The 17,463-nt window shown below is 36.6% G+C and overlaps 2 protein-coding genes across 2 annotated transcripts; one reads left to right on the top strand and one right to left on the bottom strand.

Annotated features, from left to right (window-relative positions):
* The first annotated feature begins 1,048 nt into the window (after window positions 1-1,048).
* Window positions 1,049-2,693, top strand: LOC100259040 (homeobox-leucine zipper protein HAT22). The gene is made up of 3 exons (XM_002283511.4): window positions 1,049-1,818; window positions 1,994-2,073; window positions 2,212-2,693. The coding sequence occupies exons 1-3, from the start codon at window positions 1,366-1,368 to the stop codon at window positions 2,489-2,491; spliced, it is 813 nt and encodes a 270-aa protein (XP_002283547.1). The 5' UTR covers window positions 1,049-1,365; the 3' UTR covers window positions 2,492-2,693.
* Window positions 2,694-8,081: 5,388 nt separating this feature from the next.
* Window positions 8,082-14,562, bottom strand: LOC100255834 (homeobox protein knotted-1-like 2). Its single transcript, XM_002285485.5, has 5 exons — window positions 13,603-14,562; window positions 13,366-13,488; window positions 13,115-13,250; window positions 8,883-9,136; window positions 8,082-8,710 (listed from the first exon to the last, which is right to left on the bottom strand). Exons 1-5 carry the CDS (start codon window positions 13,996-13,998, stop codon window positions 8,507-8,509), a joined length of 1,113 nt encoding a protein of 370 aa, XP_002285521.1. The 5' UTR covers window positions 13,999-14,562; the 3' UTR covers window positions 8,082-8,506.
* Window positions 14,563-17,463: the final 2,901 nt, after the last annotated feature.

The following is a 17,463-nucleotide window of genomic DNA, read 5'->3' as shown; positions in this document are numbered from 1 at the left end:
TTGCAAAACATCTCTTTTTATGAGCTTCCTCCCATTTTGTTCTATTTCTGTACTTCTGTAATTTCATTTTCTTACCAGGGAAGTTGAGAAGTGCTTTTAAGTGCCAAGCATCGTATGAAAATTTTGATGAGAATTGTTATCTGGCAGTGGCTTTAAGTGCATCAAACATTGCAAAAAACCCTATTTAATTGGACGAGAAGACACTACACAGGAAACCTCAAAACCACAAAGACAAAAAAAAATCTCTAAAATTATTGCATTACAAATTCCATCATTGCAGCATTATCAAACTGCAGCAAGCACGGTCCAAAATTTGTCCCCGGAAAAAGGATGGATAAGGATATAGTAATACTATAATAGTAAAAAAAAAAGGATTATGCTGATTTCTAAGTTACACTTTACAGCAGGATATCTGACTAGATTCAGATGTTGCAGGGGGGCAAATGCTGCATGGTTTGTCCCAAAATTGCTTTTAAAAATTAACTCCGACTCACCATTACTTTTGAATCATCTCAGATTGGACCCTTCAGAAACTAAAATAAAATGTAGTATAAAAAAAAATTTTAAATATTAAAAATAGAGCTTACAAGTTACAAGAAGCTATATATGCCTTGTGAGTAAAGGCATGTTAAGTGGGTGGAGGGCGACTGGGTGGGTACACACAGACACACCGATGATATTGGGGCTCCAATATTCCAGCCTTTCTTTAAGGTTTTCTCTCATGATTCTATGTTTTACAAGTATGATTGATTGAGAATTAAACAAAATATCATTTACTCGGCCAACAATTCAATCGCCACCGTACAAGAGTAAATCAATTACTTTGGGGCCCCATTTCATTGATGGGAGAATGATGACACATATACGCAACCGACGAAAATCTATACTTCGGGAAATTTCGACTCTCTCTACGTATTATACCTCAAAACCCACTACATAAAACTTCAGAAATTGGCACGACACATATATACTACAAGCAAAGGAAAAGTGGTTGTATAATCGGGCGAGACTCTGCATGTAAAGTGGAATTCAGAAGCGGAAAAGGGTAAAAAGGACGAATCATCCTCTTTATGTGCTCTCTTGTATACCCACTTCCTATGTACGTGATTCCACGTATTTCTTCTATTCTATACATTTCCACAAGAGAGCCTTGTTATGGTCAAACTGTGGGGATAAAGAGAGAGAGGGGGATTTCATCATTCCACAGACCAGATTCGTCTCTTTGCTCATCGTTTCTTTGATTAATAATCGACCCCAAGCCTTGCTTCCCATAAAACCTCTCCACTCTCTCCTCTCCCTTCTTTTATTAAGAAGCTCTTGGTTTTAAGATTTTATGTATGCTGCTGCTTCAATCGCTTTCACGCAATGGGTTTTGAAGATGTTTGTTGCACAGGCCTTGGTCTTGGTTTAGGCCGCCAGGATCGCCCTCAGAGTCGTTTGCAGTCCGATCATCAAGAGAAGAAGAAGAAGCTATGCTTGAAATATGATAACTCCTTCCCGTGTCTTACGCTAGGCCCATCGGAAGATACGTATCAATTGGCTGCAAAGATTAATGATGCTGGTAAAGGGTATGGTGAATCAACCGATTTGCACAGACAGGCCTCTTCTCTTAGTGCAGTGTCATCATTTTCTAACTCTAGTATTAAAAAGGAGAGAGACTTATGTGGTGAGGTAGAGGTAGAGGTAGAAATAGAGAGAGTCTCTTCAAGGGCAAGTGATGAAGACGAAGAGGGTAATTCGAGGAAGAAACTTAGACTTACCAAGGAACAAGCTGTCATTTTAGAAGACAGCTTCAAACAACACAGCACTCTCAATCCTGTATGTTATCTTTCTCTATCTTATTCTCTCTGATGGGTATTTCTATTTTGCTTTTTAATTCCAAAATTTAAGATTTAAATCGAATGATCAGAGATCAGTCTTCTTCTTCTTCTTCTGTTTTGAATTTTTTTTAATCTCCTTTCTGAATTTATGTTTTTCTTTCTTGATTTATCAGAGACAAAAGCAAGTCTTAGCCAAACAGTTGAATCTTCGGCCACGACAAGTAGAAGTGTGGTTCCAAAACAGGAGGGCCAGGTATCAGTTACACTAGATTCCCTACCATTCATAATAGAACCTCTATAATTAGTAATTCTTGTTCAAAGTGTTTGATGTGAGTATGAACGAATTATGTAATGCTTTTCCTTTTCCTTTTTCTTTTTTTCATTTGCTCAGGACAAAGCTGAAGCAAACTGAAGTGGACTGCGAGTTGTTGAGAAAGCGTTGCGAAACACTGACAGATGAGAATCAAAGGCTGCAGAAGGAGCTGCAAGAGCTGAAAGCACTAAAACTAGCGACCCCTTTATATATGCAGCTGCCTGCAGCTACCCTAACCATGTGCCCTTCTTGTGAGAGAATTGGGAGTGGTGGCGACGCCTCGTCTAAGACTTCTTTCACGATCGGAGCAAAGCCTCGCTTCTGTAATCCCTTCACGCATCCATCTCCAGCTTGCTAGATAAGGTAACCTACAAGGCAAGGCCACAACACCATTATCCGTGTTCAGGCCTTCCCCTGATCGCTTAAGAACAATTACTGAAATTAATTTGTAGAGAATCTCCTAGTGTACACATGTTTGCAAATATTTTCACGTAGTAGGGATCTTCATTTCCTTTTGTTTGTTCGGCAAAAGCAATAACTGATTTTTATTCATCCGGCAATCTTAGTTTTCACTTGTTTGTTTGGATTCGAGGAAAAAGCATGAGAAACATAAATCTTGACGAGTTAGTTGTGAGAAGGCCACACCATTAAATGTGGCAAAGACAGTCATTTAATTTAGTTAAGAAAAGTGGATGAAGATGCGTGAGGCACCTTAATCCGTACTGACTTTAGTACTAAGACTTTAATTTTTATATGGTTGTTTGGAGGGTTATGATTATGCCGAAGGTTGTGGTCTTGCTTGGGAGCAATTTATTGTTGTTGGTCCATTTGTTCGTCTTAGTGCGCATTCGTAATCGTAGCAAGGAAAGTCGGCAGAACACATTTCCACGTATTAAACCAATAATGCCTCGTTGCTGATATGTTCGGGAAAAGTACTGTTGGTTTTTTCTTTAACCTGCTTCGGAAGTACTGTGCAAGTTTAGGTGCCAATGGCATCTTGTAGAGATCTTTCTCGATCAATCCCTTTGCCCGAGAATAAGAAAGATCCTTTTCAAGTTTGAATTTATTCATTTGGAATATGGGTTATTATACTTCATTTTTATTTCCCTTTCTTTTCTTTTTTTATTCCCTTCCATCATTCCTTAAATCCCATAGATTTGATTCTGTAGAATTTGACCCATTGTCTCATTGAGTGAAGGGTACGAAATATATCAGATTGATTTTTCGATCAAAAGTACTATGTGAAATCTTCAGTTTTTTCCTCTTCCTCTATCCCAATCCCATAGGTACAACGTTTGAATCAATAGAGAACATTTTCTTCTGTATCTGTATGAATCGATATTATTACATTCCAATTCCTTCCTGATACCTCCCAAGGAAAATCCTGAAGTGGATTCCAAATTGACGGATTAGTGTGAGCTTATCCATGCGGTTATGCATTCTTCAAATAGGAATCCATTTTCTGAAAGATCCTAACTTTCGTCATTTGGTGGGTCTCCGAGACCCTTTCGATGACCTATGTTGTGTTGAAGGGATATCTATATGATCCGATCGATTGCGTAAAGCCCGCGGTAGCAATGGAAAAAAAAGTAGGAAAAAGATTAACCTAATAGGGGGTGGGTTAATAACGAATGGACTTTCACCAAACTTTCTTTATTGTTTTTTTGGAAAAAAAATTCTTATTTTTATAAAATTATATGGGATTTCGTGACCACATATGTTGAAAATTTCTTAAATTCCTAGTTGATTTATATTTCTTTTTACAAAAATAATATTATATAAAATACTTCCTAAATTTATATATGATTATTATTAAATTCTTTATAAAATAAAGAAAGATAAAAAGAGTATCTCCATGGATATTTTAGACTATGAGAAGAAAAAATTATGAAAAGTATTTGAATTTGTGAAGATTGTATCGATTAATAGAATTGTAAAACGAGAAACAACAAGTGGAGCAAAAGGGTTTGCCATGAGTGAGAAAAATAAAAGCTCATTTCATTTTAAAGAAGAAAATGAAAACTCAAGATGTTTTGATGTATTCCTACTCATTATATTAGTTTTCAATCAATTTGCTAATAAGATATAGTTTCATCTCAACTCGAAAGCATTAGAACAAGGTCAAACTCATTCTATAATATCTTTGTGGAATAATTGACATGAATCTATTTTATTCAAAAGAATCAAAATTGATATTGTTTAAATATGTAAATGTTGGATACTTTTCATATCTATATAAAGTCGTGTATGATTAAAATTTATAATCCAACATATTTAATAGTCATATAAATTTTGTCCTCCATCAAAGATAAACCAATGATATTATATAAAGACAATGTTATATGTAAAGTTTGATATCAAGTAGGATATGTATTTACTTGTGCTAGTATTATTACAATATTATGGAAATTTGGATATATATTTATTGTGATGGTACTGCCACGATATTATGGAGATTGGTTATGCAAAAAATTGGCATCCACATCATTAGATCATTCAAAAACACCCATAATTTACGAAGTAAGTCGTGAATATTTATAATTAATATATATGATTTTAACGTATTAGATAGTTGTATAAATTGTCCTCTACCAAAGATAAATCAATACTATCGTATGAAAAAAAATATTACATTTATTGTACATGTCAAAAGAGTATAAAACAATCAAATTAATTAAATACATTTTACCTTTTTTTGCGTATACAATGAGTTTAAAAGAAGTGGTGAAATCGGTATTCAATTAATAAAATCAAATGATATTTAATAGGGTTATTCATAAAAGTCTTGTCTATTGCAACATAAAGCTCATACACATTCATCGAATGTAAGGATTCAAATAGCTCTAAAATGAAATATTTAAGAAAACATAATCATGTTGATATGAAAAGAAATTGAATAATATGAATGATATCATATTATACTTTTTTTTTGTTGGATTTTGTCTCACTAGTCTAAAAGAATTTAAAAAATATTATACTTTTTTTTTCTTCCCTTAAGGCATTTTCTAGTAAGATTTTTTAATAAAACATAATTTGTGATGATCATCTAAATTAAAGACAGTTATAAATTTACATGAGACTTTGTGGATGATCATACAAATCCACATGATGATTTTTATGTTTACAAAAATTAATTGTACAAGTTTACTTAAGGCTTATAAATAGGATAGTTTGGTTCATAAAGTTTTATTTGTAAAGGATTCATTCCAAGTCTTCTTCTTATAATTATCCCTTTTCCACTCTTTGTCTCTCTACAATTATCTTCTTTTCCATGTTCATTTTTAGTTTAATAATACTTAAAATATTTTCCCCATTTTTTCTTAAGGTTATGTTTGATTTTGGAAAGTATCAAGAAAAGAAAAAAATGTTAAAGAAAATGGTTTTCTTATATTTGATTTCAAAATGAAAAAAAAAAAATCAAATATAATTAAAATTAGTTAAAAATTTATACATTTTAAAATTATTTAATCTTTATACAACGAAGGAAAATAAATGGAATGAATATGAAAAAATATATAAAAATAATTTATTGATTTTTAATATATTTTTTATTTTTCTTTATTTCTTCTTTTCTTCCACTTTTCTCCTCTAATTTTTTTTTTTCTTATATTTTCCCTCAAATTTTATGAGAAACAAATATAGCCTTAAACTTTTTGTTGTATTTTATTTCATGTCATCCACATATTAAAAAAAACAAAAAAAAATCTTCTAATATTGTTTCTCTTTTTTAAAACTTTTCATATACCATGGCGTAAATATCTTATCTGAAACCTTAATCATTGCTGCTTATTCTAAGTCCTACAATTTATGAGCAGTAACAATTAAGTTTTTATATGTCACCTTAAATGTTTTGCTGACTGTTTCTTGGGATTTAATTATACAATTTAAAAATAATTACAAGATAAAGAATATTACCACACCTGGCCTATTTGAAAAGTCAGTCCAGGTAAATTATCTTTCCTTCGCGACCCTTAATCGAAATGAAAGAAAAGTAAACGAAATTGCGGGGATCCAGGGACCCAATGGGTAGAAGATGGCCATTAATCATTTCGGCTAAGAAATAAAGATATCAGTGGCCGTGTCTCCACTTGGCAATCGTGTTCAAGCCTTTTATCTGATGGGCCAATGCCACCGGCAGGGTCTACCTGATCCTAATAGATTTTCAAGGCTTGTAATAATTTGGCGATATTAATGGTGTCCTCCTATGCCGTAATGGAGGAAGCAAAATTAACCACGTCTATGGTGACATACGAATGGCTATGTTACTGCTTCTAATTCACTTTCTGCCTCACAGAATGGGTTCAGACTCATGACTCTCTCTCCATAGAACAATATTATTCTAATATTATGATCAGATGTTTATTGACTTAAAAACTTTTAGGTTCTGAGATAATGGGCCAACTATATATATATAATATCTTATTTACAGTGGACTAAAGTCGTAACAGAATATAATGGTGCTAAAAATGATGATTTTTTACGTGGTTGCATTCATCATCGCATCATCCACTGCAAGTCTGCAACCCACTTAATATGTAAGGGTTTGTGTTTTCCTATTTTATGTCGTGACTGGTGACGAATTGGGTTATACTCCCATGCACCACTATATGTATATATAAAACATACTGTGTTATCAACTATAACAGTGGTCAGTGCTAGGCTGCTAGCACATACTTCAGGCATAGCAAAGTAGAATAGGAGCGTGACCAACAGAAAATATGATGGGCTGATTCACAGGCTCATAATAGGTGGCCGTGGCCATTAAACAAATTATTTGGCCCAAGCCTACTTTGGTGAAGCCATCTGAAAGATAGCTTGTTTATTGATTGTTTTGGGGGTAAAATTTGAGAAAGCAACTCTGTGTCTCTGATCAGGCCGGGTTAATGGTAAAACCGTAAAAGCACAATTATGGTTGCAAGGTCAACAAGAAACTAATCTGGAATTGACGATTGGGTAGAAAGTTATGGATCCACGAATCCATGTGGGTCCCGAAATGCAGTTCGGGTGCCCATCAAACTGATTGCTAGGCCCACCCTATTTTCAACCATCGACTCATTTGACAAGACAACCAACGGCAGCAATGCCGACAAATGGTAACGGGTGTCCACGCCATTAGACTAGTGGGGAGGTCCACGACGAAACGGCCCAATTCTAAATTAGGAAAGGGACGCTGTGAGCCTGCGAGTCTGTGAGGTTGTGTTACAGATTCCATGGCTAGTTGTCGAAGCCTATAGGCCACTCTGATCAGACAATTGATGTAACAACGCCACTTGTGAGAAGGATCGAGGAAAGCATGTGAGAACTCAGCCAAATATCACCAACTCTTGAACTAGCCTTTTTCACTCCCAGGGACCTCTCTATAATTAAGCTTTTACATTTCCAATTATGTTTATTCATTCGACTACACCTTAAAATCCTTGTGGAGGGCCCGGAGGCCTTTCTTCAATCACCACCATAGCCATTAAACACTCTTTCTTTGCCACATGGTGTATATATATATGTATATATATATATATGTATGCATTGTATGTAGTTGGAGAGTTGGACTGGTCGCATGAGGTCACACACACCTTTCAAATGACATCTCTCGGTGGCGCTTGCTAGAATTGCCTCAACTGATCTTAAAACAAGGCTCCAAAGGGAAGAGAGCTTGTAGGTGGAATGAAACCTACATATGCCTTTTGCATAATTGTCATGGCAAACTGAAAATCCATAAATTTCGGTAATGTCTAACAAAGGTGCTATGCATGTGCTGTTATAATATGCACTTTCAATATCAAACAGGCATTTCTAAGAGGGATTGACTTGCATTTGGATGTTTGAGGTTCACCACAAGTGTAAAAACCAATGGTCAGACTACTTCTCTGGAAAACAACTACTCAGTAAAACTTTATATGGACTCTCCTTCAGATCACAATATACAACTAAGAGCTAGAAACGATCTTACATGCATCAACTTGAAGAGCTTAAATATATTACACATGCTAGGAATTCCAAACTGCTCCTGGAGATATATACTCTCACCTGCTTACATACTCCAGAAAACTAGTACACCATCTTCTAAGAGAACAGGAAACAAATGGCAATGTCACAAGACTGATGTAAGTTGCACCATGAAAGGCCACAACAATCCATCTTGAATGATCTCAAAAAACATATAAACAAGATACATAGAACTATAATGGGTCACTTGTGTTCTTATAAATGACAGACTGGGTTGTCAAGAACATTATACCCGACTCTTACAATTACAATCAGGCAGCATGACTAACAGCTTTCCTGCTTCACCTGACCATGCAACTAGGCTGACGTCCTCTATAGCCACCCTGCTTAAGTAGTGGATTCAACCTATTCCTCCCTGCTGCTTGTTCATTCATGGCCCCAAACGATAAGCACCATCGCCCATATAGTGACTTTCCATATAGAGGGCTGCATTCTGGGGATGGAGGCCATCCATCACCATGAATTGCATATCTTCAGAAGGTTTCCAGTGTCTTTTCCTTTGGTTTATGAACCAATTATTAATTTGTTTCTGGTCCAAACCAGTAGTTTCAGCCAAGGCCACCTTCTCTGTCTCCTGTGAAATCATCAGAAGTGTCACTGCATTAATATCTCAAGAACAAGGAACAAGAAAAACAATAAATATTTTTTAGTAACATATATACTTTGTTCCAATTTAGAATTTTATGTAAAGATCATTCTAACAGTTTGACCAAGTGTAGGATACAGGTCAAAGAGGATATGCATACTGAGGGGTATGGCCATTTGTAGTGTAACTCCCACCAATTGAGTAGCTTCTGCCTGGCGTCTTTGGGTAGTTTCCCTTTCTTCTTTTTCTTGGAAAGCTCTTGCTTGAGACTACTTAAGTAACCACTATACTTCCTCAACAGGTGGTTCTTAAGTTCTCTATCTTCCGCCCGTGGATCAATCTCAGGAAGTTCAGTTTCCCCACCACTGTTGTCTTGATCCTCTTCTGAGGAACCAACACCCTCGCACTTCTCATCTGTACATTCATTGGTTGGAAATGCATTAATAGAGTCTTAAACAACTGGCAAACACAAGGCATGATATTTCATAGCAACATTACATTCACCATTTATGCACTTTGATGATATGTACTTTTGATGCCACACAAATAGAAATTTAACAGTAAAGGGCACTTCAAATTATTTGATCACATGGAACAGTTACTTGACTTTCTTTCCTTTTCTATTTCGTTCACACTCCCAACGAAAAAGAAAAGGTCCAAATGGATTTTCATTTTTTTTTCCTTATTGGGTACGAAAAAACATTCCATTAAAAGAACATATATTTTTACTGAAAATAAGATCATCTTCTAACATTATAAGTTCACATGTGATTTCAGTAGGCAATAAAGGATATGCATTGAAGTCATCTTCTATCATCATATGCTCATTAGTCATATCAATAGGTAACAGAGGATATGCATCTTCTTCACTAGCTGCAGTATAAGTTATTTACCAAATATACTCAACCAAAAAGGTTAACAAGTACATTCAGTTTGGTAGTAAGTTCATCCAAGTAAAATAGACTAGCCAACCCTTTTCTTCTGCTAGTCTAGCGCACTGATCTACTGAAAATAATGTCCTACTTATATTTTCCATCATTATGCAAGGTTGTTTGCGTATGGATCTTTATCACCAAAGATATTACTGAGCAATCCTATTGATTATCAAATCAGAATTTGCATCAAATCATGAGTGATCCTACAATGTAGAAAACACTCGCTAGACCTACAGCTTTCCAAGCAGTCATATTGACTGCTAAATCAAAATATGAATCAAATCATGAGTGATTCTCAAATCTAGAAAACACTTGCTAGACCTATGTTGTAATGAGCACAATGATTAGCTTGCAAGCATTGTTATTTTAGACAAATTTTACAAAAGACTATCATTAAATGATATTTGCGTAAATGGGACTTCTACTTTTTGTGCCATAAATCATATTAAAAGTAAATATGAACATTTTATGCTTGACCATAATGAGATTCAAATAACATCTAGAACCTCCCAAACTCACAATCCCAAGGCATCAAAATTGCTTATTTATATGCGACAATGCCTGCAACCAAAGTGACTCTCACTTGCTCAAATAAACCTTCAAAGATTTCACCATGACAAGAGTGTGCCCTCAGGGTAAAACACATTCCCTTTGGCTTTCACCTTATCTTTTTAGCATCTTCATGCTTGGGCGTTTACTTCTTACTAGTGTTCTCACTCATTTTGTTTTACATGTCCAAATTATGGTAGATTGTCTTGTTAAAATTTTTCCTTGGTCCTGTGCTTAAAGCTAAGGGTTGAGAAAACGAGGAAGAAGCACAAGGCTTCCATTAGCAATTGCTTAATGAAATGAACCAAGTTGCAGTTATTTAGAAACTATAATATGAGAAAAGTTACAATTAAAATTCAAATATATTGATTCCCTAATATAATCCAATAATATACGTAAGTGTTCTGTGCATAAGATGAAATTTCTGACTTTCCAAAGAAAAAAAATAAGGTAATAAGATACATCGAGATTGATTCTACGTGTTTCATATCATGAATAACAATGGTAATTCAATCATAATCCACTATAGTTTCATAGAACCACATCACCATATAAATCAAACAATGCGATCCACAAAACTTTGTTTAAAACTCGCTTTGCAATAGAATGTAGTGATCTCTACGAGCACTTCCCATCTAAAAGAGGAAGCTTCAACCTTAGTATAACCAAAATAGAGAAGGCACTGGAATATAGCTTGAAGTCTAGACAGAGATAACAATACAAGGAAAGGATGTACATGAAGATACACGTACTTCTAGATGTGAATTGATGAAAATTCAAATTGGGTCAATCCCTCACTTATAATTAACTCCCTGAAGATCATTGACAAGTGTTTGTATGAGGTTCCTTCAACATATTTTACAATCCTGTAATATTTACAGCAGCCATTATAGGATCATATTCCCTCAGTAGAGAATGGCACTTTTTCCTGAAAAGAGTTGAGGGTACTCACCAGGTCAGCGAGGTTCGACAAATTGGAAATGCTAATGTTAGCCAATTGACCGAACTTCTAGGCAATTTGTAAGAGAGAGAAAAGCTGGAAAACTGGAGGAGAAACTTAATAATGAATTTGAGAGAGGAAAATGTTCATGGTCATTCCAGATTGGAGCCAAAAAAATAAAAGAAATAGAAGAAAAGGAAATTGTCATTCTTTTCTTTCAATTGCCAAATTAAAATAATAAGGCTATATCCAGAAATTCACAGCAGTTACTTGAACGATCGTTTCTGACTTTCTCTTGATGCAATTGATTCAAGGCATAAAAAATGGCCTAATTCGAACCTATAACTAATTTGGAAATGTACAGAAAGGAACACTACCTGAACATCATCTATGTTAGGTCCATTGACATCTAACTTCCAATTACCAACGACAAACATGATAAATAGGAGAACTACATAAAAAAGACGAGATGACACTGCAAGAGAACAATTTGAAAGTCCACCGCTTCCACTTACAAACAACAATACTATAAAACCCACGAAGAAATTCTGATGAAAAGTAATATAGCACAACCAACCAAAGAATTCAAGCCAATAAGCAACTGCTGCTAGTGTAGATTTGGTTCTCCTGCAAATACCTATAGACCTGAACAAGTTCATTAGCATGGGAAAAAGATACTCATTTGGTGAATTCCTGGTTTAATTGAAAAAAAGAAGAAGAAGAAGAAAAACCCAGTAAGTATAGGTCGACAAAAAACACATCATGAAAAACATTAAAAAAACAAAATAACCAGACTTAACAAGGTTGGACGCACTTAAGTAACCACCAATCAAAAGAAGTAATATTTTGCTGCACAAAGCAAGCTGGCCTGTCTGAGGAAAGATGAAATAAAAGATGAAACAAAACAAGAGGGATTTACCAAGCATGTGACCCTGTAATGAGCAAGAATTACTTAAAGCCGGCAACCGCAACTCTACATCTATCAGCGTATGAAGAACAGCTTACTCTCTTTCAGAAGTATTTTAAGGCATTTCTTATTTCTTGGTATCAAACAGCAAAAACCAGCGAAGCATACCGCGGAAGAATTGAGGTGTTTTTCCCTCAAAATTGTGTAGTATTATAAAATAATGAGGAAACACATTGTTTGATTTATGCATCTCTCGTGTGGTGAAGGGGCGTAAACAAAAACAAAAGTGAGAATATATTTAAAGAAGTTAAAAAATTATCAGATGTGGAAAGAATCCTGACACATCCGTACAGGCTACATGGAGTAGCACTGGTTTGAACAGCATCCTATGTCTTCATCTCCATTTTCCTAAGCCATGATGAAAACCAAGAACACATTGATTTTGAGTTTTTTTTTTTAATCGAAACGAAGAACGCTCCTGGAAATGACGACAATGATGACGCCGTCCATCTCGAGGCTATGGAATCAAAGAGATCAAAGACCGAGAGGGTTTAGATTTCAGGGAGGAACCCTTATAATAATGACCTGTCAGAGGCTCAGAACCAATAAAGCTATCGGATTAGAGAAGCGAACGTGTGACTTCATCGTTGTTTATAGAATAATAGCCTTTTGTCTTTGCTTCACTCATGTGTGTTTTGGTGGTAAGTACTATGTATATAAAACCCAAATCAAATGATTTACTATATAGACTCGTGATTAGGGTTTACTACTGGCGATTCTATAATCAGATGCCTCACTCTCTTTAGCGGGTCAAAGTTTCCTTCACGAGGAAGTAGGAGTAGAAATAGGTAGTGGATGGAAATCCAGAGAGTTCTAGGAGTCCGGTCAATAGAACTATCAGTTCCACACAGTAAAAGCAAAACCAAACCCAACCAAACCAAAGCCATCTCTGCAACAGCGATTGTGTAACTTTTATTCTTTGGCTTCCGGCATTCTCTCTCTTTCTGTCATTCTTGAGAACGTGGCATACATATATACATATATATGGAAAGAGGGAGTACCGGAGGTGAAGATCCGCACGGGACCATTGCTAAGCATATTTAGCTGTGATTCGATCCTACGCATGAAATCCGTTGCCTCTTGTAGTGGCCTTGTTAGTTCTTCCCGATATTTTACCAGCATGTCGTAGTAAGCTTCCTACATATTGATTCAAATATCAAACATCAAAATTAACCAACTAAACCTCGAGAAACTTTGAAGACAAAGCTTCAATTCGATTAGGTAAAATTACTGGGACGGGTTATGGATTCACCATGAACTGGTCCAGTTCTGGGTCCTTTGAAGCATCTCTGCAAGTGACTGAAGATCGCTGCCGTGACTCGAACTCCTGGCGAACAGCCGCAAGTCGCTCTACTACTTCGGGTGGGGCTCCCACCTAATCCCAGCAAGAGAGAGTTAAATCTTTAAGACGAATTCTCCCTGGTGCTTGTAATTTTCTTCTGCGTATGTATATATATATATATATATTGGGTTTTGGAGAAGGGATTACCTTTTGACAATCCATGTAAGCTTCCAAAAGGTTGGAATATTGAGGATGGGCGATGATCTTGGCTTTAATGGCTTCAACTTCACTGAAGCTTTCGTTCCCTTGTTGCTGTTGCTGATGATCAACTGTTTGGTGCCCTCTAATTATAGGGTAGTGAAATTTCTGAGCATGTTGAGAAGTGCTCGCTTCGGTCTTCACTACCGGATGTGCTTCAGATTGAAAACACTCGCCCGATTGAAGATGAAAGGTGTTGATGGGCACCTGGGTCTGTTGATTATTCGCATTAGAGCCGCTGCTCGTTCTCCCATACACTGAGGAATTCGGTGCAAGAACCGAAGAAGTGTACAAGAAACTAGCTCTAGAGGTCGTATTCTCCCCCAGTTGATTATAATCCTCCATTTCTCAACAAATCCAGATGAGCACTACTCGTAGAAAAATTTGTAAGGAAAAAAAACCCAAAACCCTAAACTATAACCGAAGGTATAGTCAGAGAAAGACTCAGAAACCCTAGGGAATGGGCACAACTAGCCGTCTGTTACCATTGAAAACATCTCAAAACGACCAAATAGAAACCACGACAGTGTTTTCATTCCCATGTGGAATCAAATGGGTGAGAAACTCATTCTTTAATTGCGAGAGACAAAATAAATGGCTATAGAAATTTGAAGACAAAAAATTATTGTGGTATGAGAGAAGGCGGAAACGAAGTTGCACCGGCACTTTGGCATGTCGGAGAGGGCCAAACTCACATGATGTGGGGATGAAAGCAGCTCAGCCGGAACCGGCAACGGCCCCGTGTATATGGTGGCTGACAAGACTGACTTTGTTGAAGAAAAAAGAAATACTTGATAATTAAAAGCAAAGCAGGACAGGAGATAAGGCAACAAGGTAGAATTTTTTTTTCTTTTATTGGTTCCTTTTCTCTCACGGACGCTTTTATTTTCACCGTTTTGGTTGCCTTTTCGTTTTCCAAATTGATATTATATCCTTTATATTTGCGATCCCCTTGTGGAGATAGGGTGGAGCTGTTCATGCAAATCTGAGAAATCCAACTATTGGGCAGAACTTGTGAATGGGCAGCCTCCTACTACTGCTCCTGGAAACCATCCATCCTAACCATATCCTTGCTTTTTTCCTGTTGTCAATTAATTAGAGCTGTCCTTTGTTGTGCGTGACTGAATTTTATTGTGGAATTCTCTATCTGGGATGTCGAAAATCTAACTTTTATTCTGGATTTGTTCACGTGGATTTGAGGTCAAGCAAGTTGCAATTCCAAAAGTCAAATGAACTGTGAATTTGGAAGTGGGAACCCCATTCCCAGTTCAAAAATAATTAAATCTTTAGCAAAGCTACGACATCGTAATCTAATTTCAAGAATTGCCATCTAAATGAATGATTCGAAAGATTGTCGAATCTTTTAATTAGTTTTTTTTATTTTAGTATTATTAAGAGGATGTGGCATTGGTTACATAGAATGGGTGTACTAAGTTTATTTTCCAATACTAAATTGATAAAACGATGCTTTCACAAGTCGTATATCCATTGAAAGTAGTTGGTTGATTTTAGATATACTAGAAAACCATTAAAGCGACAAAAATTAAGAGCCTTAGTAATAATACTCCACTCAAATGTTTTTATGATATAGATCATACTCAAAATTAAAATTAATCAACTGTATTTCCTGATAATTGGGTAAGCATGGATTTTGAAATATTCAGTTGACAAAAATCCATCATCAAGTTCTAATTTAGTTGTCTGAAAGTGTGGGAGAAATTTTATTATTATAATAGAAAGTTGCCAACAAGTCCAGGGGGGAAACCATTATCATTAAAAATAAAAAATAAAAAAATAAGCCAATGCCATCCGTGGTACAATTATGAAAAGTAATGGTGGCAAAACGTGTCCCCATTAATTTAGGGTTTAATTTGGTCGGTGTGGTGAGCTAAATTGCCCATTATGGACAGTCTATAAATGGGGGTTACCATGTTGGATCCAATTATCCTTCAATTTCTGCTTTTGTGTGGTTACTTGTTTGATTGCATCCACCATTTTAAGAATTTTTGTCCAACTTAGTTTTACTCGGAAAAAAGAATGCAAAGCAAAGAAAATACTGCGTGATCTAAACCGACCCACCATGGTCCCTGGCATTCAAGGCGTAGAAATTATCAGGAGAAGAGTTTGACATGTGATTTTTGCCCCACATACGTGCCAATGATTGAATGGCTTCATTTGAAATAAGGGAGGGATGTTGAGCTCACCTAGGACCTAGGTTCAGGGTCTTAGGAGGTTTCCAGATTCTCGTCATGGACATCTCCATTCTCCACCTAGTTTCATGGTGTTGGAGGTGTCCAAATCCTCGTCATTCGCCAATGACACCACCTAATTATTCTGCTGTGTTTTGATTGTAAAAATTAAATGTAAATCGAGGATTAAAAACCCAAAAAGTTGGATTAGGGTGGGGGAGGACCTCATGCCTCATCTCTGTTTGTACCGGTGGGCGATGGGTATGGGCTAGGGACAGATCTTTATGGTACGAAATTTCAACGGTAAACAGTGATAAAGGGCCTGATTCTATGGGAGTAATGTTGTACTGTTTCTGATAACCAGTTGCAGGATTACCACGTGCATAGAAAGAGACACGAAGAGGAAAGAGACAAAGCGAGACATAAATGAAAATGGGTGGAGCTGTGGCCGAGTTGCATTTGCAACGAGGAATAGCTGGCGGCGTCCACCATTTCTCTGAGTTCTCTCCACTCTTCGCAAAGACTGATAAAAAGAGAGAAAAAGAGAACCCAGAGCTCAGCTCAGGGAAGTAGTCAACAAGACCTACGCAAAAGCTCACCAGCTGCCACTAGCAGTGCTACTGTTTAACAGAGGTGGGACTCACGATCCCTAATACTCCCGGATGTGCCGCGCTACTAAAATAGTGGGGGCCACCCCGACCGCTCCTTTGCTTTCTTTCTCTGAAGGGGGGATTGGACGTTTCCAACACAGCTGCTCAGAGTACCCACCTTCATTTGTCATTCAATGCTCCCAACCCTCCTCTTTCCTTCATTTTTATTTTTTTCAATTCCTACGCTCACTTCCCAATCCCCTAAAAATTTCCCCTTTTCATTCTCCTTATCCCCCCTCCCCCTCCCCTTGCCAATGGGATTACGCATGTGCCTACAGCGTCCACTCCACTTAACCCATTTTATTTGCAAATATTTTCACCCATCACCTATCCATGAATATAATAATAATAAGCCTTTTCAAAGCATAAATAAATAAATGTATTTATCATGCTCTTTAATGAATAGTCAGAGCGAGTAACACAATCATTCCTGGTCCTAATTAACTAGCTCATATTGTGGCCTTGAATACAGCTCTCCTTAGTTGTGTGGTTGTGTTTCTTCTCCCTTTTTTTTTTCTTTCTCTTCTAACGTTATTGTTGCTCCAAAACTTTTGCCCATCCCATCATCATCATCATCATCACCGACTTATTAAAGAAGCTTTTCCTGTCATTTCATGAAGTGAGAGCAGATTTCAGAACGAAGAAAAAGAGAGACTGAAGGGGTGATGCCGCTGCAATCGTTATATAAAATTCATTTGTTAAAATAAAATTTCGAGAACCTACTCTTAGTTGTTGTGCCGGGGACCCAAGTAATTTGGAGTGAAAATTCAAGGATGCTCCCCACAAGTTTCGTGGCAAAATCCCAGTGTTAGAATCTTGTTTACCATACCGTTTGAAAGCTGAGCCTGTAGGAGATGCCAACGAATTAAGATTTCAAACTCAAAAGGACATCGTGCGATGCATAATCTAGATAACTTGAGGTACATAAATGAATGGTTTCACGTTAGCCCACAAGTGCCCACCAAATTTGC

This window comes from Vitis vinifera, chromosome 18 (genome assembly GCF_030704535.1).
Source record: "Vitis vinifera cultivar Pinot Noir 40024 chromosome 18, ASM3070453v1".
Lineage (NCBI taxonomy): Eukaryota > Viridiplantae > Streptophyta > Magnoliopsida > Vitales > Vitaceae > Vitis > Vitis vinifera.
The sequence above is the reverse complement of the archived record's forward strand: the minus strand, read 5'-3'. Positions and strand labels throughout refer to the sequence as shown.

Excerpts from the sequence above, each read along its gene's own strand:
- LOC100259040 (XM_002283511.4), top strand. The coding sequence starts at position 1,366 with ATGGGTTTTGAAGATGTTTGTTGCACAGGCCTTGGTCTTGGTTTAGGC. Across the intron at positions 1,819-1,993 it reads AACACAGCACTCTCAATCCT|AGACAAAAGCAAGTCTTAGC; the intron begins GTATGTTATCTT and ends TTGATTTATCAG. Across the intron at positions 2,074-2,211 it reads TTCCAAAACAGGAGGGCCAG|GACAAAGCTGAAGCAAACTG; the intron begins GTATCAGTTACA and ends TCATTTGCTCAG.
- LOC100255834 (XM_002285485.5), bottom strand. The coding sequence starts at position 13,998 with ATGGAGGATTATAATCAACTGGGGGAGAATACGACCTCTAGAGCTAGT. Across the intron at positions 13,251-13,365 it reads CAGAACTGGACCAGTTCATG|GAAGCTTACTACGACATGCT; the intron begins GTGAATCCATAA and ends ATCAATATGTAG. Across the intron at positions 9,137-13,114 it reads CGTGCGGATCTTCACCTCCG|ATGAGAAGTGCGAGGGTGTT; the intron begins GTACTCCCTCTT and ends ATGAATGTACAG.